Raw genomic sequence first — 24,375 nt, forward strand, 5'->3', positions numbered from 1 at the left:
CCTAACTCAGGCCCAGGCCTGGCACAGAGCTGGCACTAAGAACAGACACACACTGCCTGTCTTCAGTAAGGTGCTACAGGTAACTTGTTCTCGGAAAGGGGAAGATAGGGAGAGTGACGTTTACTGAGAGACTATTACATACCAGGCACTGTGGGCTTGGGGTTTTTCTGGTTCACCCCTAGAGGCCTTTTAACATTTTTGTGCGTCTTCCTTGCTGGCTGTCTTCCTCAAACCAACCTCTAAATACTGGAGCCCTAGGGCTCAGGTCTGGGTTACCTACTCTTAGATGATTTCATCTACTCCCAGAGCTTTAAATGCTGCCTAAATATACTGAAATCTCTGACAGGCCCATCTGCACCCTAGACCTCGCCCTTGAACTCCAGACTAACTCCCTGCTTGATGGCTCCGCTTATATGTGGACCCCTCATACTTTATATTTCAGATTAGAGCTCTTGATTTCTCTCTCCCCAAATCCAATCTTTTCCTTTTAGTAAATGGCACCAACCAACTGCTAAAGCCCACATGCAAGGACTCATCTCCGACTGCCCCCTTTCCCTGACCTCCCCTAATCCACCTGTCAGTTCTCCCTCCAAAATACAGCTCGAATGAACCCTGTCTCTCCTGGAATAACACCAAAGCCTCCCCGATGGTTTCCTTGCTTCTATTTCTGTCCCTCTCTAATTGATTTTTCACAAAATCATTATAATGATCTTTTCCAAACAAAAATGAGATCCTGATAAGCCATAAAATTATCATCAAGGCCTTGCATGATCTGATTTCTAAATCTCTATCCTCATCTCATGCCACTCTTCCCCCTTGCTCACCATATGCAAAATATGCTGATCCAACAACACTGTTTTTCTATGGGTGATGAGCATCTTCTAATCACTGCCTTTATCATTATCTAGCTCCAAATAAAATGAAATCTTATATTAGTACACAACTTAAGATAATTAAAAACGTCAGTGCGGGAGCTGGCCCGGTGGTGCAGTGGTTAAGTTTGCACGTTCCACTTCGGCAGCCTGGGGTTCGCCAGTTCAGATACCGGGTGCGAACATGGCACCGCTTGTCAAGCCATGCTGTGGTAGGCATCCCACATATAAAGTAGAGGAAGATGGGCATGGACATTAGCTCAGGGCCAGTCTTCCTCAGTAAAAAGAGGAGGATTGGCGGCAGATGTTAGCTCAGGGCTAATCTTCCTCAAAAAAGACAAAAAACAAGCAAACAAAAAACATGTCAGTGCGGAACTCACCACATTCTCTTCAGTATCATTTGGTAATGTCCAGTGACACTGAAAGATCTCGCCCAAAATGGGGTTGTATGGCTTTTTGGCAACTGATCCTTTCCTTCCTGCATGAAAGGCTGAGAGGTACCATTTCACAACTTGAACCATTCGGTCTCTGGCATCCTTCTGGTCACTAATGCTGCAAGGAGAAAGACAAAACTTAATATCCTGCTTTCTGACAGGACACAAGCTGATGCAGCACCCCTCAGCATGGCTGAGCCAGGCTGAGAGGACCCAGGACCAGAATTAACCTCAAAGCTTTTTTCAAAAAGTTGAGGTACAATATACATAATTAAACACACTGGTCTTAAGTGTTTGGTTTGATGAATTTGACAATGTATATATCCATTTAATTAATCACCATCCAAACAAGATACAAAACATTTCCATTACCCCCAAGTTTCCCTATCCCCCTTTGCAAGCAATCCCCACCCCTCACCCTGGGGCAAACACTGTTTCTGGTTTCTAGTAGCACAGATCAGTTTTGTTTACTCCAGAACTTCATATAAGTGAACTGTTTAATTGCCAAATCACTGGAGATTTTCTAGACATGTTTTGTCATTGACTTCTAATTTAATTCTTTTGTGGTCACAGAACATACTGTGTGCAGTTCTAACTATTTTAAATTTATTCAGTCTTGCTAGTATATGGTCTATTTTGATGACTGTTCCATGTGCACTTGAAAACTGTCTGTTAAACAAACTGTTTGGTAGTGTTTAGAAAGGTCAATTGGGTCAAGCTGATTGATAATACTGGTGAATCTTCTACAGCCTTACTCATTTTCAGGGAGGTGGGGAGGCCCGCACGCACAGAGTTCAATCAACTTTTGAGGGAGGAATTTTCAACCACGATCGTGTACTTGTCTGTTTCTTCCTTTAATTTTTGCTGCATGTATTTTGAAGCTGTGCTATTAGGTACACATGCATTTAGAATTATTATTTATTCTTGATAAACTGACTCTTTTATCATATGAAATACCCTTATTTGTCTCTGGTAATATTTCTTGTTTTAAAAAAAAATCTCCTTTGTCTAATACTAATACAGTCACATCAGCTTTGTTAAACTTAGTGTTTTGCGTGGTATGTCTTTGTCCATCCTTTTCTTTATTTTTTTTTTGGCTAACGAAGATTTGCGCTGCGCTAAAATCTGTTAATCTTTCTCTTTTCTTTTTGCTTGAGGAAGATTCACCCTGAGCTAACATCTATGCCAGTCTTCCTCTATTTTGTATGTGGGTCACCGCCACAGAATGGCCAGCAACAACTGGTATAGGTCAGCGCCCAGGAACTCAACTCGGACAGCTTTTACTTTTAATTAATCAGTGTCTTCATATTTAAAGTCTCTCTCTTGCAAATAGCATATAAATGGACCTTACTCTTTTATCAAGTCTGACAATCACTATTCTCTTAAATGGAGCATATGTGTATGCTATTTACATTTAGGGTAATTACAGGTATAGCTGGGTTTAACTCTACCATCTTGGTATTTGTTTTCTATTTGTCCCCTTTGTTCCTTGTTCCATCCATTATTTCTCCTTTTTGGGAATTGAGTATTTCAGAATTCCATTTAATCTTATCTGTTGGCTTTTTAGCTGTACTTTTTTTTTTGGAGGAAGATTAGCCCTCAGCTAACATCCGTGCCCGTCTTAACTGTGCACTTCACTGCTGTGCCGCTGGGCCAGCCCCCACGTACTTTGTATTTTTAAGTGGTTGTTCTAGGGAACTCAAAGTTAAATTCTCATACACAAAAACTACCCTTAAATCTGGAATCTATATCTAGTGCATAACTCATACTTTCCATCTTTATTTACACATGGAACCAATAAATGTCTACATTTTATTTGCTCATTATGTATTAATTTAAACGGTGCCATATTTATTTGAATTTCTGCCCTTGGAGAATTGGTTAAATGGTTTTCTTAAATCTTCATTAAGAAGAAAAGATATATATCAATGTCAGCCAATGTGCCCACCCCTGTGAAACCCTCAGTGATTTGCATCTGGCTTCAATAAACCACAGTCCAAGGCCAAGGAATGCAATCAGAGAAGACAGATCAGAGTATCCCAATACAAATAAAATTTTCCTGCACTGAAAAGCAATGTGAACTCACCTCCTTGTAAATCAACGCCACCTTCAGATTGCTTCTGTCCTTTGTACGTATATCTAATATTGTAAACTTTATATTTAAAGTTTATGAATTAGTTTATAATCTGGACACCAGACTGTAAGCTCCTCAAGGGGAGACACTGTGACTTTTTCTTTCTCCAACTCATAAAAGTTCTGGCAAACAACAGGTGCTTTAGAAAGGTCTGCTGAACTCAGTTAACTGTACTTCTTCAGGATACAATGTAAATAATTTAACAGTGCTTACCAGTCCCTGGATCAAACAAGCTCACAGCCTTGGCAGTGGGAATCCTGGCTACCTGTTAACAGGCTGTCAAGATTTTTTAAAGTGTTTAACTTGAGCGCCTATCAACATCACCACCACACAACCTAAGCAAACAGGCATCTAACATAAACAAAATATTCAATGCCATTTTTTCCCAGAAATGTTTGAAAGGCAAAATGGAATGCATCTATGCCGCTAAAGCAGGAAACTACTGAGTAACATCTTAGCAAACGGGAAACACAGTGCTCAGTCAAATACCTCACAAACAGGTCCGGATGTGCAAAAAAGTCTGCATACATTTCTAAAAGAGATCTTCTTTCAAGAATAAATGTTGGAAGAACTACCTGAAAAACATACACATTTGACCCTTGAGGATCAAATTCCACAACAGATAAAAACAGACTGTTGAACTGCTAAAAAAACAACCCATTCCAATCATGGTAACACCCACAAAGTACTGCCCAGGCATGCTTCTGGTACCTACTTCCCAAACTCTTCTAACACAGACATGCCTGTTGACCTGCCCAGCGGATGAAACACAGAGAAGTCGTTTTGAATGTTCAAATGTCACTTCCTCGGTGTAACCTCCCTTTAGCTCCCTGAACCCCAGTGTAGCAACAACAACAAAACACTCAGTATCAACCCTTGGATGTCTACTACCTGCTGGGGTGTTACACACACATCATCTTATTAAACTGTACAACATTCCTGTTAGGAAGAAATTATTATCCCTGTTTTACAGGTGAGAAAAATGAAGCTCAGAGAGGTGAGAAATTTTCTGACTGCTCTGTTATTAACATGAAATTCAAAATTGGGCCTGCCTGACTTTGGGGGATCTGTGCACCTTCCTCTCTACTGCTGCTTCTATCATCAATAGGTGCATTAGGAAATTTATCTACTTAAAAATCGTGTCCTCAAACAACTGATGAGTTCCTAGAGTGACAGGACCACACACGTATCAACACTTGCATTCTCAGCTACTATTACACAGTGAGAAACTTTTAAATGAGCAGTTGAAGGAATAAACAAAAGGAAGAAGAGAATAAAGATGGAAATCAATGAACTCTTTTCACCATGGGGCTAAACCCATGAAGAAAAATGCTGAGGGGCTGGGAATGTGGCAGAGGAGAAAGTAAAGAAAATGGAAAATCGGAATATGGGAAGAAGAAACGAGAAAGATTAAGAATAACTGATAAAAAAAGGGAAGAATTTCATTAGAAAATGAAAGCAGAGTTTCTGAAATGTGTATCACATTTCTGAAATCTGATACACATTTCAGAAACTCTGCATCAGATTATAATTTTTCATTATAAGAAGCAGAGCACCATATAAGCAAAAATTCCTTTAAATTTAGTAATTACTACATATCTACCACATTCAAGATCCTGTGTTAAATGCTATGGAGGAGGCAAAGGTAAGTATGAGAGAATAATACTGGCATTTTAAATGTGAAATGTGACAAATTTCACACAAGAGAGGCTCAAAGAAAAGGGAAAGATCATATTCTGTTTAGGGGACCAAAAAGAGGGCAGAGCTGAGAAACAGTTCATTGAGGTGGCTCTAGAGAAAAGCTTTAGAGAAGAGTCAGCTGTAACAGATAGAGAGAGGAGAAAACAGAACAAGACATGGAAATGGGAGGGGAAAAAAAAAAAGAAGACATAGAGATAGGAAATGGGGTATGACAGGGACTGATGAGTGGACCAGCGTGGCTCGGTACATAAAGAGGGTTGCCAGAACACAAGCTTGGAAAGGGACACTATGGCTGTAACATTTAAAATGTTCATTATCAGACTGCAGAGTCTAAATTTTAAGTGAACATTTTTCTTCCACAGAACATGTATGTCTACAATCTAAATATAGTTAGATTGGCAGGTAAGCTTATGTACTGACTTGGTGCGACTTCCTACAACTCTTGGAGAATGGAGAAATTATAAATCACCAAGTTAAGAATACTGAAGAACAAAAGAAAGGTAATTATCTTTAATATATAAACAGCTCTTACAAATGAACAAGAAAATGATTACTACCATCAGTAGAAAATTGGACAGAAGAACTCAACAGGCAATTCAAAAAAGAAGAAACGGCCAAAAACCATAAAATCTGATGTGTCATCAAAGAAAAAAGTAAGACTATTTTTCTCCCTACTTAAAAATTTTCTTGAGAACTCTCATTCAACAAATCTTCACTGCTTTTAGCACTATACTGATACATGCCATAGGTTAAGCTGCTGGAACAGTGATGAAAGCAAGCTGGGTTAGGGCGTCTTTGACCTGGGTTCAAGTTCTTATTCTGCCACTTCTTGAGTGTGAGGAAGCCCTGGGAAATTAACTCAACTTCTGGAAGTTTCTGTAAAAGGAGGATAATTACAAGCCCCGCTTATATTTTACTGTTATTTTAAAGACCAAGTGAGGTAAATGGGATGTGACTTTATAGTATTTCCAGACGCTACAAAGTACTTTGAAAACAATTCTTTCTAGAAAGTATCTGAAGTAAAAAGAAAATATTTTTATAAAAAGGAGGAAATACAAATTTAAGGCATTACTGTAATAATATTTCAAAATACATAAAAGGAATCAAGAATTCAGCCATTTATTTGTGCCAATAAAGATTTCTAAAATTGCTAATTTTTAACACATTTGGCAAAAATAACAATTATTATAAGATCATTCACAATATAATAAGCTTTTAGTGGCTATGGAGCCAAATATGGATTATCTGGCAGAGGAACTTACGTAAGGCAAGAACTGCACAACTGCCTGTGGCAGCAACTTTTGGTTGCCTATGCACATCCCCGTTTCATCTCTAATAAGAACTCTGACTCATTCAGGTTTAGGCTATAGGTTGCCATGAGAGTCATAGGGCCCTCCCAGATCTCAGGGGATAAATGTGCATTAATCTAAACCAATCATTAAACCTCCCTTACCAGTGACTGACTTAGGCATGAACACATGCCTAGCTTTGGCCAATAAGAGTCAACTGAAAGTCTGATGGGCCACTTCAGGAAAACAATGTCCTGCCTAATAACAACAAAAGTCTATAAAAAGAAATTATTTTTCTGCCTCTTGACATATTTGTATAAGGATGTTATGACTGTGGCAGCCATTCTGCAGTGATGAGGGGACAAGCCTGAGCAGGAAAGTCAGCATCCTTAGATGGCAGGATAGAGAGACTGAAGGACTCTCGGTCCTTGCTCACATTGCTGACCCACTGCATTAATCCACTCCAGAACTACCCTCCTTTGGACTGCTTACGTGAGATAACAAGCCTAGTGTTATTCAAGTCACTTTTAGGTGAGTCTTCTATTATTGGAGACCAAAACCAACCAAGATGGAAAATATAGAAAAGAAATATAGATGTCAACATCTAAAATTAAGCTATAACTTTCAAATTTGAAGCGACAATTCTGCTCCAGCAATTATGCAATCTAATGATCACTGAAAAGATCCCAGGGGCAAACTTTTGTAAATATTCCCTTACCTAGAACATTCCCGGGAAGTATGCTGGGTTCCACAAATTAATGCTATCCTTGTGTTTCTGTTCTCTTTTAGATTTGGGGTGAAAGGTTTTACTATAAACACTTATTAGAAAATGTTATAGATTAGTTTTTTTCTTAACAGCCCTCTAAATCTAAAAACAAAATGAGTTCACTATTGACAGACACTATAGCAATAGAGTTGATCTGGTCATAACAAAAGTGAGAATCTTAAATTGTATTAGTTTTCTAAAGCTGAGCAGAATACTAATTTAACCAACATGAAAGCTACTGCAGTTTAAGTCTTTAAGACAAGAGGCAGGACTGAAAAGATTACAGATCTTGAAATCACAGACCAGATTAGAATCTCAGTTCTGCCACTGAATAGGATTTAGCCGAGTTACTTAACCTCTATGAGTTTTAGTTTCGTCATCTATAATTGGAGTTAACAGTAACACCTCCTTTGTAGTGCTGTAGTGAGAACTAAGTGAAAGGATGAGGATTCTAGCACATGGCAGGGATAGACAAAGGCACCACACACCACTCTCCTACATCATTGGGCATTCTGTTTAGAGCACCAAGTTTAAATTAAAACTCCAATCCAGACCATAATAATCGTATGGTTCAATGTGTATCATACAATTTTCATTCACTACCTGTTCTAATCCTTCCAACAACCCTTTGAAGTAGGTCATTGTATGTCCATTTTGCATATGAGAAACCTACAAGTCACAGAGGAAGGGACTTGCTCAAGGTCACACGGTTTGGTAAGAGCAGAGGCAGGATGCAAACACAGGTCCTACAACCCCAAGATAGAACTCTGCTCATTTTGATTCTGCACATATGACACTGCTTTAGGTTTTGTTCAGACTACCAACCAAGCCCAGTATTATTTCTTATTTTTCCTCAATAAAATCCAAACTTAATCCATACATACTATCTCTATGAAATTATTCTTGTTTTATTTATTTCATCCACTTATAAAACTTTTCAGTTTACTCATTTACATGTATATTAAATCACAAGACAGAAGTCTAAACATCAATTACATCATTATACTACACTTGCAGGCACGCTCACCACACAATCAAGAAGAATCCACACAGACACATAAAGACTTACAGCAAAGGCCAAATCTGCTTCTTACCTTAGTAAGATCCATTCCAAGCCTAACCTGCGACAAGAGATGCATGATAACGCTCTTGTGCTCTTCCACTGATCCTGCCTCCCCTTCATCATCTCTATCATCGTGTGAATCGAAAAGGTCTAAAATAAAACAAATCTTCTTAGACTGGTGTTACTCTGGGCCAATCTGAGCTGCTACCAGTATTACAAAATATTTTTCCTCAAACAAATATTTTTAAGAAAAACAAAGTTAAATTCTCACAGGTCGCTTACCGGCATCACTTGTTCCATTGGAAATGGAAGAATTAAGTGATTCTGTGGTATCTGGGCGCTTTAGACTATTCCCTGAGCTGCTGTGAGTTAAGACTGAGGCAGATCCAGAGGAACTAAAAAAAACATTAATTACCTTGAGCCTTTTAAGAAAGCAATTTGGAATCACAGTAAGACATTAACCAACAAAGCGACTTAAAACCAATACATGCAGATAACTGACAGAAACAAACCAGACTGCTACAGTTAGCTGGTTACATACATACGCAGATATGCTTTCCAGCTCTCTCCCTGGCACCTTCCGAGACTGTGAACTATGAAGTCTGATGATGACTAGGTCTCATCTTAGGCTTTCTACATAGCGTGTGCTCAACCAAGCCATGTTGAAAGGTCACCAAAAACTACTAAGATTTTGCCTTTGCATCTAAGTTTAAAACCAGAGCTCGTTTTCTGATTTTGTTACTTTGCATAAATAGATACGTCATAATTCTTGGCAACAATTTGCAGAACCTCAAAAATGGCAAGTCTCTTCCTGTCTTAGAAAGATGCATCTGTATTTTTAAGATCCTTTGGTAAAAGCCCACACTGGTACTGACTCTTCCCAGTCACTAAAAAACTGTTCGAAATTACAAAATAAAAAAGCATATTATTTTTTACAAGTAAATTTAAGGCACTAGTATTATGAACTGGTTAACGGGGTCTAAAGAAAGCTTCCTCTATTATATTATTATATCTGTGATCATAATTTACCCAGGATTAGTATTTGTATATTAATCAAAGGCTTACAGTTTACTTATTAAGTGTAAAAATAGAAACAAAATTTCTCACACTGCAGATATTTATAGAATGATATACACATAATAATCAGTTTTTTATTACAAATTTATAGCTGTGAAACATACTACGTATTCTAATTTAAACGTAGTTTGCCAAATCCCTTAAAACGTGTATCTTCTTTTAAATGCAATTCCACAGGTCAGATCTGTTTATGCTGTGCTGTTCCTCCTTATTCAGAGTAGGAACCGTTTCTGGGCCAAGGGAAATGCTCAATAAAGTTCAAAATGGGGAAAAAAATGGGATAAATTCTCATTTATCCATTTCATAATTTATCTTGTTCAGGACAAAGCATTTAAAGAAAATAGTCAAAAAACAATAGCAACAGTGACAAAAATAACATGCTTAGAGGAAACATGTATCTGCAATGTGCTAACTTGTATAGAATTTAATCATAAGATCATAAATAAAGAATTTAAAGCTCTAAACTTAATTATAATAACAGAATCCACAGTCTTATGGAGCACCTAGTATGTGCCAAACACTGTATGTGTCTCCCAAACAATCCAACCTCCATAACAGCTCACAAGGTCAACATGATGTTTTTTTTTTTTTTTAAGGAAGATTAGCCCTGAGCTAACTGCTGCCAATCCTCCTCTTTTTGCTGAGGAAGACTGGCCCCAAGCTAACATCCATGTCCATCTCCCTCTAACGTGGTGATTCTTATACAGAGATGCCCAGAGGTACAGTGACTGGTCCGAGGTCACAAAGCTGGTAAGTAGTGGAGCCATTTCAAACGTTTATCTGGCTACAAAGCACAAGTTCTTTCTAATCTGCACTTTCATCTAGTTACTAAAGGTGTAAAACCATACTGCTCAATAACACAGTTCACACAGAAGCTGTCATTACATGTCTCTAGAAACTGAACAGTTAAAGAACTTGAACTCAAGCTTTCAAGTTCTCTTCCTTCAGAGTGAAACAGTAGATAGAAACTTGCCCTGAGAGTTAGAAAACTACTGTAGCAGTTGATGACCAGCAGGTGTCACAAGTTCAATGCCTACAGAGGCCAGACAGAACACATCAACATGTGAACAGGCCAGTTATGAGACCTGGAGCCAGAATGCTCAATTTGAAGGGATTTAAAGGCCCATTTAAACAGTAACAACCACCACCAAATAGGTCAACAAACACTGAGCTAGCCAAATAAAACATCTGCCAGTTCCTACCAGTTTGGCAATCTGGATTAGGGCATACAAGCTTGAAAGTGAGAAAGAAAAGAAATCCAGAGCAGGTCAGTTGGGCACAGAACTTAACTCTGGATCCTTTCAAATGGAGGCTCAGGAACTGTGTATTTGTCATGGGATGGGTACTGGGAGAGCAGAGAAGAAAGGTCTTAAGGAAGAGAAAAGAGAAAAGCCTCTGAGCCTGTAGGTGACTTTGTGACACACCTATTTCAGGCATAACAGGTAAGCATTTTTAAATTTTCCATTTAATAAAAATTTCGGGAGAACCCCTGAAAGGAGGCTAACGACATCTTACCAGGCTTTTACTGAATAGAGATACATGTTTCCAGGGGACAGACAGATGAGCCCATTTTGATATTTAATTGTACGTCGTTTAGAGTAACAGCTAATGTTCAGCATAAAAGACTGTCCTTACTTCAGTTTAAATACAACAAAGATTGAAAAATTCAAAAATCAATAATAACCTTTACTTTGGAATTTTCTTCCAAATGCTTATTTTCTTTTAACCCCACTACCATAAAAAAAATTTTAAAAAATGAAAGTGAAATTTTTATTGGCAAATTGCTAATAATGGTTTCTCAGTAGTTTATTTCCCCACATATAACTCCGAGAAACCAACATGCTAAACCAAACCTTTCTGCTACACTGGCCTTCTTGAGTAGTGGGTTCAAACCTCTCCTCCTTAACTCAAGTCTCATGTCTTAACAGTATGTTTTCACCGAGATCACACATCTTTCACTTTTGCCCACATTCAAAACCAGATTTTGATCCATGAAGTCACAAAACTCCCTGAACCAATACAGTCATTGTCTTTATAAATTTTGAGATTCTGAGCAGTTATGATGCCATTATATATGAATACTGCATTTCTCAGTTCACGTGTACGCTTAAGAAAACTAGAGTCCTACACAGTATTTCTTATTTAAAATAACCCAGGTTCAAGATGTAAGGACTGGCTGAGGGTAGTAAACTTTCAAATTCACATATAATTATTTCTAACTTTGTACTGTCTTACAAAGCAAACCCCAAGCTATAACAACAGTACCAACTCCTGAGAAAGCAGAAGAGTTGGAAAAAATACCCAAAAAAACTAAGCCAACTATACCTCAACAAATACAAGTAACATTAAATAAATATTAATTTGCTTTCTACGATAACTACCATTTCAGTGCCTATTACATGCCAGACACTATATTAAACATTTGACTGACATTCTCATTTAAATATTCACAATGACTCTTTGAAGTTGAAACTATTATTATCCTCATTTGACAAATGAGGAAACTGAGAATTACACACGTTAAACAACTTGACCAAGATCATACACCTTTACAGCAAAACAGATTTAGAACCTATTCTTTCTAAGATTCTAAAATCCGAAGTCTTAACCACAGCAACCTATATGCCAGTAGGGCTAACAAGTATTTTGCTTATCGGCTATCATGTAAATGACTTAAACGTAAAAGCCTTTTCTGTACAATGGTGCACATCTAGCTTTGATTCGATGGTATAAAATAGGTCAAATGTTTTCTAATGAGGGAAAACCTATCACCAATATCTGTCAGAATCTGCCTGCTCGCTATCTCTGGAACCCACAAATCCCTCCATTCCCATGCTATTGCCTTAGCTCAGGCGATCAACATTTCTCAACTCACTACCTGGGTCCAGCTGGTCTCCCTATCTCTAACGCAGCTCCACTGCATTCAATTCTATTATACAATTTAGGCAAATCTATTTTTCTAAAATCCAGACCTGAAAAGCAACTGCCATCACTCATGAGAAAATGTTCAAAATTCGTAAAAGGCCAATGGACTCTCCCCCCACCTGGCCCTTGTCAACCTTTAAACCACTCCCCACAACTTAGGCTACAGCCACACTCAACCTTACAGTTCTCCAAAGAAACCAAGCTCCCCTGGCCCCGAGGCCTCTCTTAACAGGGTTCCAGCTCCTGAGAACATTTCCATTTCTCCCTCCTCCTCACTCTGGTGTCTGTTCTCTCTTTGCAACCACATTTCCTCTCAGCACTTCTGTGAGTCCCCTGACTTCTCAGACTTCAAAATGTTCCCACGGCATCTGTCTCTGCTTATTCTTACCATCGCATGGATCCCACTGGATTACAAATGTCTGTCTGTTCCTCTGACAGACTGTAAGTTCCCTGAGGGCAGGGACTGGGTCCTTTGTGTAGTGCCCGGCTTATAGGTGTTGACTATCTCCACTCTAATATAAAAACAAGTAACAATAACCTCTTATTTGTATAATACTTCCTAGCTCACACACTCTCATTTGACCCCCTCCTAATGTTGGTGCTACAGAAATAATGCCCCGAGTGCAATGAACGATACTGGCATATCACTATAGCTGATGTTAATTTATTCCATTTCAATTAAGTCAGGAGTAAAATCAACATTCTCACAGAACTGGCTTTGCTCAATAAGCCAATTAAAAATAAGCTGTCTTTTTTGTTTTTGCCAAATAACAACTTATAAGGGAGTCTGTCATTAACAACATTCTCAAAAATCAGAGGAGAGTTGTTTAAATATATACTTAGTTCATCTACTTACTCTATTAAGCGCTTTGGGGATGAGCCACTTTGATGGAATTCATCAGCATCATAGAATTCATCTTCACTGCTGGAATAAGAGAACTCTGGGACTGTATTTGGAGACAAGTTGACATGGCTTGGAGAAGTAAGACTGCTACTAGGTGGTGAGTGCCCACTGCCTAGGAAGTTAAAAGGTTTTTAATTCGGAGACAATGTTGGTAATAGAAGGGAAGAAATGAGGGAGATGGGGTTAGAGCAGACCTTTCTAAAATCAAGAAAGAGTTAAGTTGGTAGAAGTCCCTACATTATATGTAAAGAAATTCAACATTTAAACTAGAAAAGAAAAAGGTAAATCATGTTATAGAATGGGATATAGTCTGTTAGATAAATGAAAAAATGCTATGTTCCCATTCTATAATTATCTTTAATATTAGGAAGGGAGCTCTTTTGATTCCAATCACAGTGTTTAAATAAGTTCTGGTGTTGGAAGTCCCACAACAGATACCAATATCAGGTTCACAGTACCACTGGGAAGCCAGGGCTCTTGTTTTACACTATAGATCCTAAAAAAAGTAGCAGTGAGCCAATGGGAATGCAAGATGGAAAGAACATTAAAATATCGTTCAAGATATCACATTCATATTAGTCAGTACATTCTGGCAGTCATATGAAAACACAGAAGCTCTGCACAAAGCCCTGAGCATTCACCATCCCACCTCCTTATTTCTTTTCCGCCTAAATCGAAGTCAGCTGCCTGGGGCTCAAAGGCAGAGAAAATAGAGGGCTACTAAAGGGAGACTGTGGAACAAGAAAGGACTTGGAGGAACATCTTTCTACTCCTAAACAATCTAACTAAGGAAACGAAAAGTAACAGAGATCCAAAGAAAGCAGACTACCCTCTAATCTCTGTGACAATCATTTGGTTCACTGTCTAGCAATAAAGTAATAACAATAAAAGTATCAAACAGAACAATGGAGCATTGAGATCAATTTAACAAGTGTTTACTGAGCATCTGAGGGCTCTTAGGCAATTTATGCCAAACTGTTATGCCTGGTGGAGATTAAATTTAAGTCACTGCTTGCCACAGTTCTACAATAAATTGAGAATTGTAGCAATAAAAATGAATGCAGAGCCACTCATGGATTTTGAGCCCATTCCTGTGTCTACGGTTCCATAGTTAGGGAAAGAACACATCCACCTGCCACGTTGCCAGGTTCACAAAGTTGCCAGGTTCACAAAGATATTTTTGAAATCTAAGACAAAATGTTTGCCACCTTTAAAAAGGTAATGCTTATTGTGGAAATTCCAAAGATAGCTCATTTTAGCAAATAACTTTAAATTCTCTTTTATTTTTTCCCGCCAGTAGCAGCAATAAGATGGGAAAGAACTTTCTATTATTAAAATGGGGGGAAAAGACCAAAGAATTACAGATGATTAAGTAACATGTAAATACTCCAGGTGATCACATAATTGAAAACGTGTCCAAGAAGAAAATGAGTTTGAATGAGAACTGCAAACAAAAGAACTGAGTTTCCCTTAAGAGAGCAAACAGTATTATTTTTTTGCTCAGTTGTTCCTTTATTTCTTTTCTGTATTAGTGAGAGAGGTGAAGGAAAGAAAGGTGGAGAAGATCAAGAAATCAGGTTGAAAAATCACATAAGACATAAATTAGATACTTACAATTTTTAAAATTTCTTTAAATCCACCTATTCTAAAATGTATTTCTGAAATAATTTATCCTAAATTACTATTATTTATAACTAATTAATTATCCTAAAGTTAAATTACTAAGGAAGAACAGTCACTTTTTCAAAGTTCATAATAGTTTTGTGTATCTCCAAAAAAACAAATTTTGGCTATTTTAAAACTGACATAATCCCTGTTTATCAAAACAAAATAAAACACAAGTATTGTTTTTAAATTGAACAAGAGGTGATATGGTAATGAAATATAAAAAAAAGTCAGCCAAAATATTTCAACGTCATTATTTAAATTGCTCATCATTGCTCATTATTTAAATATCAGCATTTTCCCAAGAGCTTCAAGTAAGAGAGCAATGTTGCTTTCTTTCTTTCAAAATCCAGAAGACATCTGCCCATGCTGTTAAACATTAAAGACCACAGTAACAGCATCAGTACCTAGTAAAAATTCAAATTTCAAAATGGGCTAAAATCACAAGTTAATTTTTCAATCAATAAAATTCCTGCCCAGGAAGGAGTTCTGTGGGGCACCAGCAGGAGCTGATCTCCCGTCTCCTCCAGAGTGGTTTTGGTTTCGGTTTTGGCCTCCAGGTGTAACAGGGACAAAGCACTAACTGCTTCCATTTCCTTTGGTTCCACAGGTAACTCAAAGTAAATCTAATTAGTTTTAAAACAAGAAATAAATCTACTACTAACATTGATATCTTTGTAAATTAGAGCAAAAAATAAGGAGTATATGTCTAAACAAATTAAGAAAATGCAAATTAAAATGAAGTATCCTTTTTTGCCTATAAAATTGGCAAAGATGTGAAAGATTGATAAATCTATCTTAAAAAAATACACATGTGCCAAAAGTTGCTATCCTGAAGTACTGCTTATAATAGGAAATTACTGGAAACAACCTAAATGTCCATCAGTGGAAAAACAGGTAATACCTGCTCAGGCAGCTGTAAAAAGAATGTTGTAGACCTAAATGTAACTCTAAACGTTCTCTGTTAAATGAAAAGTCACAGAAACACATCATCTTATTTAGGTTAAAACAAAAACAACAATGAAAGTACACAATATAGGTATATATGTACATACATGTATGCAATGACAGAGGGAAGAGTAAAGAGGACTTTCAGCTTTTGCTCTCTATACTTTTGCACTGTCTGATCCTTTTATACTAAGAAAGTATACAAGTCTAAAATGAGCAAATTTTCTTAAAAAGTCAATAGAGATCTTCAAAATAAATCTTAGGGTAAACAAATGAACAAAATAGTGCAATATTTTATTTTATTTAAATTATAATTATTACTAAAGTTTCTGGTTCAATCACAAAGTTAACCACTTCATGAATGGAAGTGGTAAATTATGCTATTGTAATGGTAAAACTATGATATCTCCAACAGAAATACACAAGACATTTCTTCAATCTTTTTCTCATCAGTAATCAAACACAAATCTTAAATGTAAACAGGGAGTAATGAGAAGTAAAGAAAATACACAAATCTGTACCTGTACTATTTGGTGTCGGAGTCTGATGATGTCCCAAGGTAGCTAATACAGGTCCAACTGGTAGAGAAGATGGACGCTGCTCTGACTTGCACAACTGAGCAGGTTCTAGGAGATGTAAACACGTGAAATAAGTTACAGAAATAGCCCAAACACAACTCTGTTATCTGCAGTGCTGTGGGATTCAAAATTTTGAAACTATACTGCATTAAATCAAGTTCTATGCTACTCCTTCTTTCTGACCTCCTATCCCCATTCAACTCAATGATTTGCTACCAAGTACTAGGACACTGGGCAGGGTATGAAGAAACCAGCCATGGAAGGCCAATACCTCAGTACCACTGCTCTGTAAAACCAGCAAAAGCTTCTCATGGCAAAGTGTTTCCAAGCATCTCACTACACAAAATCTGAAATGGGCACAGTATCTCCTCTTTAGCCCCGTGAGAGATATTAAGCTCATTCTAAGGAGTGAAAAGTCACGAAAGGATTTCACATACTTGTAAACAAGCATTTTTAAAAAGGATTTCCTTTTTTCCAGTACAATTTCTGACAACTACATCATCACTGAGAACATAAATGTTAGATGCAGCAAAAAAGTGAAAGGAACCAGTGTCACTGGGTGTGGTCCTAAGCTCTCCTTTACCAGTTTTTAAAAAATACTGTTTATTACTCTCTACTTAAAAATACACGTCTATCTAATCAGTAGGCATCACAAATTCCATTCTTCCCTTTCTCATTTTCTTAAAGTCCACCACGAAGAAACCATTTATACTGTTGAGAGCTATAAAGAATACCCCCAAATAGAACATTCCTGGATTACCTTCTGGCAGATCAAGGTATATTAAGTTCTCCTTGGTAGTCATGAATCCTGGGTCATAGGATTCTGTCCTACTACCTAATCCAAGTCTTAGTAACCATGTTTGTCTTCCATTTCACTTTGAAAACCAAAAGCCCTTTCCTTGTACTTAGAAAGTCCAAATACCAAAAATACTATCATCTTTTTCCAGTTCATTTTTGCCTCTATTATTTTTTTATTCCTTTTACTTATTATAAAAAAAAAAAGCCCTTCGAGATTACTACAACAGCCATACAAATTAAGTTTTTTCTCATAAATGAATCTGTGAAACATTTTTCAAAATACTATACCTGGAGGTAAGGCAGTCTGGGAAGGCATTGTGTTAATCACAGGTTCCAAGGGACTAGGTTGATATATTGCATCTACAGGATTAATAGTACTCTGAGATTTAAAAAAAAACAAAAAACAAAAAAACACAGTATAGTTATTTTTAATTAAATGCCCTTCTAGCGCTGACCCACGTAAATGTATGAAAAGCCCACATTCCTGACAGCAAAGTCATGAGGGTAGCTATACAGATACACTGGTCAAAATACAAAGAAGAAATAAAACGCCTTTTCTAAACAGAAGTCTGAGCATTTCTTATTTTTGAAAAAGGCATAGTAAGGAGGGAAAATGAATGAACTTCTGCCATATAGGAAGGTAAAGCTAAATGGGAAAACTTGGAAACAGTCGTAAAATGGTATGGGAAGATTTCAGGAAGCTAGAAAAATAAGCTCTCAATTCAAGCCAGTGCTTCTCAAGTTCTTAATTCACCACAAATACTGTTTTTCCACCAAAAACAGGGAAGTGCTCTCTCCTGCTTTGGGGTTAACAAACATCATACCTATGACGAGCTAATGTACCTGCACCACTAGGATCTTACCCTTCCATCCTATACTACTGCCACCGTCCATCACTGTGTATTGCACAGTATAGGCATCTAGTTTTCCGGTCACTAAAGGCAGAGATGTATCTTCTACTGGGGGGTGTGGGGAAGAAGGTTTTTTTTTCTTTTTTCTTTTTTGAGCATTTAGAAGAAAAAAGTACTCAAACATGTAGCTGCAATTTTAGAGAAAAAAATGGCTAGGTTTCTGTGATTCCAAGCCAAGATAGGACTCTGCCAGCATGATGGCATTTTAAAAACAAGACTCCATGAAGCATTTGTATTTGGAGGAGAGGGGATTTTAAACCAAGGTCTTTGCCAGAGTAAAGTTTAAATCACCATTTAGAAGACTATACTGGACAAAACCCAAGAAATAGAAAGTTATTAAGCTTTCTTTGATTTAGAAAACTAAACTTCAAATATATATTAGGTAGAGCTTATAGCAAGTACTGAAACAGAATTAAAAGAGAAATACTTTGCTGATGAATGAACCCAAAAAGCATTTGTAAAAATTTAAAAGTGCCTAACAACGGAATCTGAGATAATGGTAAAGTTTTTGTAGCATTCACATTTTAAAGTCTAAATTTAAAAAAAAATTTTTTAACCCTCTCTCTGCATAAGTATTCTAAAATTAAATCAGATCTCTTAAATCAAGTGATTTGAACACAAGAACTCTGATTCTCGTCACTACAATAGTCCACCTACCATAAATATTCTGATTGGAAAGTAAAGGACACTTAGAGAAGAAACTCTGAAAATAATCATCAATAATCCAAAACCTAGTAAAGTGAAGTGGGTAAGGTTTTCAAGGATTGGGAGGGGGTTGCTTGAGTGGTTAAGTATGAGCGCTCCACTCGGTGGCCCAGGCTTTCACTGGTTCGGATCCTGGGCACCGATGTGGTACCACTCATCAAGCATGTTGAGGTAGCATCCCACATCCCACAACTACAAGGACCTACAACTAGAATATACAACTATATACTGGGGGACTTTGGGGAGAAGAAGAAAAAAAAAAAGAAAGATTGGCAATAGATGTTAGCTCAGAGCCTTTTTTTTTGAGGAAGATTAGCCCTGAGCTAAGATTTGCCAATCCTCCTCTTTTTGCTGAGGAAGACTGGCCCTGAGCTACCATCGGTGCCCATCTTCCTCTACTTTATACGTGGGACGCCTACCACAGCATGGCTTTTGCAAAGCAGCAGCATGTCCACACCCGGGATCCAAACCTGTGAACCCCAGGCAGCTGAGAAGCAGAACGTGCGCACTTAACTGCTGCGCCACCAGGCCGGCCCCTATTTTTTAACATCATAAAAAGTACACTTTTGCTTTGAGGGAAAGAGATAAAAATAATTGCCCATAGATTTTCTTTATCTCAGGAAAAAATAGATTAGATTAGATTGTATTTATACCACATAATTGTATGACATCACCATGGCTCAAACTTTGAACTCACACTGTGAGAAGAGAAATAAAAATTCCAATGTGTTTAACTCCAATTTAAAAAATGTTTCCCATCTCTCTGTTTTCTTAAGAAATATGCAAACAACATACTTAACTTCTTTGTTTTAATTTTAAAACAAATATAAAGACAACATGCACATCTTTTCAAGTATAATCCTGAGATGGTTTTGAAGATTTACAAATGAGTTTCCATATCTCAGAGAAGCTGGCATTTATAAAGTCTCAGGACAAAAAAGAGAGGCTGCCTCCTGCTTCCGAAATACAGTCTCAACAGAAGTTGGTTGGTTACCATCAAACTAGGGTAGCTCAAAAATTTCCAGCTGGGAAGTACTAATAAGACAATTTTCTTTTCTTTTACAAGGCAAGTTGAATATAAGGGAATTAGTAAAATGCCAAGGAGGAGAAAAACAGACAATGACTGTAAGTCAAAGAATTCATCTTGCAACTTGTTCCAACAAAGATGAAGTATACACCACAGCAGCAAGGATAGCTAATACACAAAATCTAAAAACAAAAGATAAGAAAATAACAGAAACCTATAAACATATTTAAATAGATTAAGATATGTTTCAGTATTATACCCCTCCCCATCTGCTTTCATCTGAGAAAAAAAGAAGTTTGACAAGAAATGTAGCATTGTGAGTTACGCCTTAGTCATAAAAGCTGCATTTTCATATCATGATTAACCCTTCAAGTTAACACATGCAAAGTGAATCAATCTGAACCCACACTTAGAAAAATTTTAAGATTGACATTTCCCCTCCAAATGATTGCTGAAAGATCTTTAGGAGCTCAAGGAAAATTGCAAGAGTCAACAACAAAAAGCAGTGAGTAGGTGAAAACAGGAATTTGCGTTGAAAATGAGTAGAAATTCAGGCTTCTCCTGACATGACTGGTTATAATGCTCTGCAGAAGTAAAGGAAAACAAAAGGATTAGATTAAACTTACTATAATTCCATCTGCGTGCTTCTCCGCATTACACTGGTCCTTAAGGAGAAATGTTAAAAATATTAACTTCATTCTTTCATTTGAGTAACTCTTTGTGTACTTTCTTCCCTACTAAGAAAGCTTATTTTACTAGGTAAGTAACAGTGTTAGAAAACTATTTCTCTGCTTCCACTAAGATTTTAATTCCATTTGTACATTCCTAGCCAAATGTAATTCCATCACTGGCTACAAGACAATCAACATTAACAGCATGGCAATTAATCTTCATACAGGCATTTAATGAAGTTCATTGTAGAAATATCCTATTGAACTGTGTAGTCACATTGGTACCAACAAGTAGAAGCAGACATCCTAACTTAGGTCGAAGACCCTGAATATTTCTGGGTTTGAGTCTATAGTAAATTATGCCAACTCCTCACAACTCCCAAACTCTTACTGCACTTTAATGGTATGACAATCATATACCCTCAAAAACTCAGGGTAGACACAATTTGCCATATTCTGACTGCTGGCCCCAGAATTATACTAATACTTTTCTAAATAGATGGTCTGATTTTGTTTCAGGAAACATAATCACTGTACCCATGGAATGATGATATAAGGGCTAACACTTACTACCCCGCAGGTATTTTATGTATGTTAATTCATTTATTCCACCAACAACACTATTATTATCCCCATTGGATAGATGAGAAAATTCAGACAGAGATGTACTTGAAGAAGGTGGTGGTGGAAAGTCATCGACACATATTCATTCCCATAACCATAATCCATAAATATATTGTATTATGCAGATGATATATTTAAATTTAAATAAAACTGATTAAAGTTTTAATGCCATACTATCAGGAAGTTTTCAAGTGTTGTTAAATACCAATATTTGGTCTTGGTTTAAAACATAATGGCCAAGTTATAGCTCATTTATCTGTAACTTTTTCTTTCTTTAACTACTGAGGTTACTCAGAAACCTACATTAAAGAGTTAACCAAAAGCAATTTGAAGATTTGGGGATCATTTTTTTTAAGTGCATTTGCAGAATAGAATTTACATACCAGGCATGAAATGGCTATCCTTAGAAGAGCCTGCCTGCAAAGCTGGCCTTTGGCTGGTGTCTGGGAAACCGTATTTAAGAAGAGTTCCTACCACCCTAACTTTAAGGGTAGCTCACTGTGCCTAACCTGTTTAAGGAAACAATAAGGTTTATGCTGAACACCTACTTTCCTTCTGGAAGTCTGGAATTTTGGTAAGTGCTAGGTATAGAGTGCATCACAAGCCTCCAATAAAAACCTTGGGTTTCAAGTCTCTAACAGCTCCCCTGGTGAACATCATTTCAAAAGTGCTGCCACAATTTGCTGCTGGAGGAAGTAAGCAGATCCTGTATGACTCTACTGGGAGAGGACTCTTGGAAGCTTGTGCCTAGTTTCCTCTGGATTTTGCCCCATGTGACTTTTCCCTTTGCTCAATTAGCTTTGGATCCTTTTGCTGTAATAAATTGTAGCTATGGGTATGACTACACACTGTGTCCTGTGAGTCCTCCAAGCAAATCACCAAACCCAGGGGTGGTCTTGGGAACCTCTGACACACAGCATATCCCTGAGAATAACTGCATTTTGATATCTATATAATTCATGTTGGAATTTTCCCATTTACTAGTACAACTGAATTTGCATATCCCTGAGAATAACTGCATTTTGATATCTACATAATTCATGTTGGAATTTTCCCATTTACTAGTACAACTGAATTAACTATATATTTAAACTATGCAAAGTTTCAGTAATTCTTAATAGAAACAGCTGAAAATAAACTATTGAGAATAAAACAGAGAAATTAAAGCTTGTTGTGGGATGATATTTTAATTTACTTTTAGCTTTCCCCTATTAATTTCTAAACAATACAATTGATTTTTTCAAAGAATTTCTTAGAAATATATACATGTGGTAGATTAAATTTTCCAAAAATGGCCCCAATAAGAGGTAGAGTTCACGTGCTCTACCTTGAACCTAGACGGCCCTTTGTGACCACCTCTACCAATAAGTATAACAGAAATGACTATATGTCACTTCTGAGAGTAGGTCACGGAAATACCACAAACTTCTATCTTGTTTTCTTGAAACCCAACCACCATACTGTGAGAAAGCCCAAAGAGTCATGAAGGGGACCAAGTGTAGAAGAACCTAGGCCCCCAGCCAAAGTTCCCAGGAATGTGAGTGAGCTATCTTGAAAGTAGATCCTCTGGCATCCCAATCAAGCCACCATAGGTGACCACTGCATGGAACAGAAACAAATCATAATGCCTACCCAAATTGCAGATTTGTAAGCAAAATAAATCACTGTTGCTATTTTAAGACACTCAGTTTTGGGGTGGTCTGTTATGCAGCAATAGATTACTGATATAGCACATTACATTTTCTAATTCTGGTATAATTTAAAATAAACTTAAATATCTGACAACTTTTTCCCTAAAATGTTCTCAATTAATAATGTACACTATCTACAGGATATTTTAAAGATGTCATTTTTTCCTTCTTCTCTCCAAAGCCCCCTGGTACAAAGGTGTGTATTTTTAGTTGTGGGTCCTTCTAGTTGTGGCACATGTGGGATGCCGCCTCAGCATGGCTTGACGAGCATTGCCATGTCCGCGCCCAGAATCTGGATTGGCAAAACCCTGGGCCGCAAAGCGGAGTGCACGAACTTGACCACTCGGCCACAGGGCCAGCCCCAGGATATTTTAAATTAGGGTTTAGTGTTTATTATTTTTGTTACTGTTGTAGTTTGTTTTTTAAGGCAGAGTCAAACTACATGACCCCATAGACTATTAAATGCCTTACTATCAATCGATTCCCATCATGAACTTCAAAGGCTTACATCACTTAAAAAGGCTTATACTCATTTTTCTCCCTCTCTCCTTCCACTGTTCTTCTTAAAATTTTTTTGTAACTAAACCACAAGTTGCCTTTTATTGGAGTCAGCTAAAGCTAAATCTCAGGTATTCCTGAACCAGAGATTTGACTGAATTCAGTATGAATTACGTGAATGAAACAAAGGAAAGGGTCTAATGCTACTTCTCACTTAAATTAAAGCACATGATTTTCCTGATTCTCATTCCTTAACACAACGGGGCTACTCTCTTCTCTGAACACACCAGCATAACTGAGATCTGGAAACAGGACAGTGAACAAAAACAGCAGCAGCGCATTATTTGGGAAGACTTCTGACCAGAATTACAGACTCCAGTATTTTTAAAACCGTGACTACCAACAAAATACATGAAATACATCCCCATCTTTCTAATGAGGCAACGTAGTCTAGTGAAAATTCTCTTAATTATGTACCTATACACTTACTAATTATATGAAACAAAAAATAAACACACTAGGTGATGAAAGAAAATTTCTATTTCAAGTTTTGTGAGATTCAAATGGGGCTGGGATGACATGCAAAAAAATAAATTTGGACCCCTCTCTCACACCATAAAAATTTAACTCAAAGTGGAAAAAACTATAAAACTCTTAGAAGAAAACTCAGGGATAAATCCTTATGATCTTTGATTAGGCAATGATTTCTCAAATAAGCCATCAAAGGCACAAGCAATGGAAGACTGGTAAGTTGGACTTCATCAAAATTTTAAATATGCATACTTTTTTTTTGGAGGAAGATTAGCCCTGAGCTAACATCTGCTGCCAATCCTCCTCTTTTTGCTGAGGAAGACTGGCCCTGAGCTCACATCCATGCCCATCTTCCTCTATTTTATATGTGGGACACCTGCCACAACATGGCTTGACAAGCGGTGTGTAGGTCTGCACCCGCGATCCAAACCGGCAAACCCCAGGCCGCCAAAGTGGAACATGCGAACTTACTGCTGTGCCACAGGGCCGGCCCCGTAATATGCATGCTTCTAAGGACACTATCAAGAAAGTGAAAAGACAATCCACAGACTCAGGAAAAAAAA

General features: G+C 37.4%; 1 protein-coding gene across 18 annotated transcripts in view; it reads right to left on the reverse strand.

The window, feature by feature from the left end:
* The window catches only part of OSBPL9 (oxysterol binding protein like 9), a 161,162-nt gene that overhangs the window by 7,415 nt on the left and 129,372 nt on the right, over positions 1 to 24,375 (reverse strand). For 9 of the 18 annotated variants that reach the window (XM_014833088.3, XM_014833085.3, XM_070509937.1 and 6 more), the window contains 8 exons: positions 20,424 to 20,462; positions 17,443 to 17,533; positions 16,300 to 16,404; positions 13,118 to 13,277; positions 8,542 to 8,654; positions 8,291 to 8,409; positions 3,930 to 4,015; positions 1,253 to 1,424 (listed from right to left, as the gene is read on the reverse strand). In XM_014833088.3, the coding sequence (XP_014688574.2) occupies positions 1,253 to 1,424; positions 3,930 to 4,015; positions 8,291 to 8,409; positions 8,542 to 8,654; positions 13,118 to 13,277; positions 16,300 to 16,404; positions 17,443 to 17,533; positions 20,424 to 20,462 (885 nt within the window). The remainder of the gene's footprint in view (positions 1 to 1,252; positions 1,425 to 3,929; positions 4,016 to 8,290; positions 8,410 to 8,541; positions 8,655 to 13,117; positions 13,278 to 16,299; positions 16,405 to 17,442; positions 17,534 to 20,423; positions 20,463 to 24,375) is intronic. The other 9 variants (XM_014833089.3, XM_014833086.3, XM_070509943.1 and 6 more) reach the window with 1 other exon arrangement.

The sequence above is a fragment of the Equus asinus genome, chromosome 5 (assembly GCF_041296235.1).
Source record: "Equus asinus isolate D_3611 breed Donkey chromosome 5, EquAss-T2T_v2, whole genome shotgun sequence".
Lineage (NCBI taxonomy): Eukaryota > Metazoa > Chordata > Mammalia > Perissodactyla > Equidae > Equus > Equus asinus.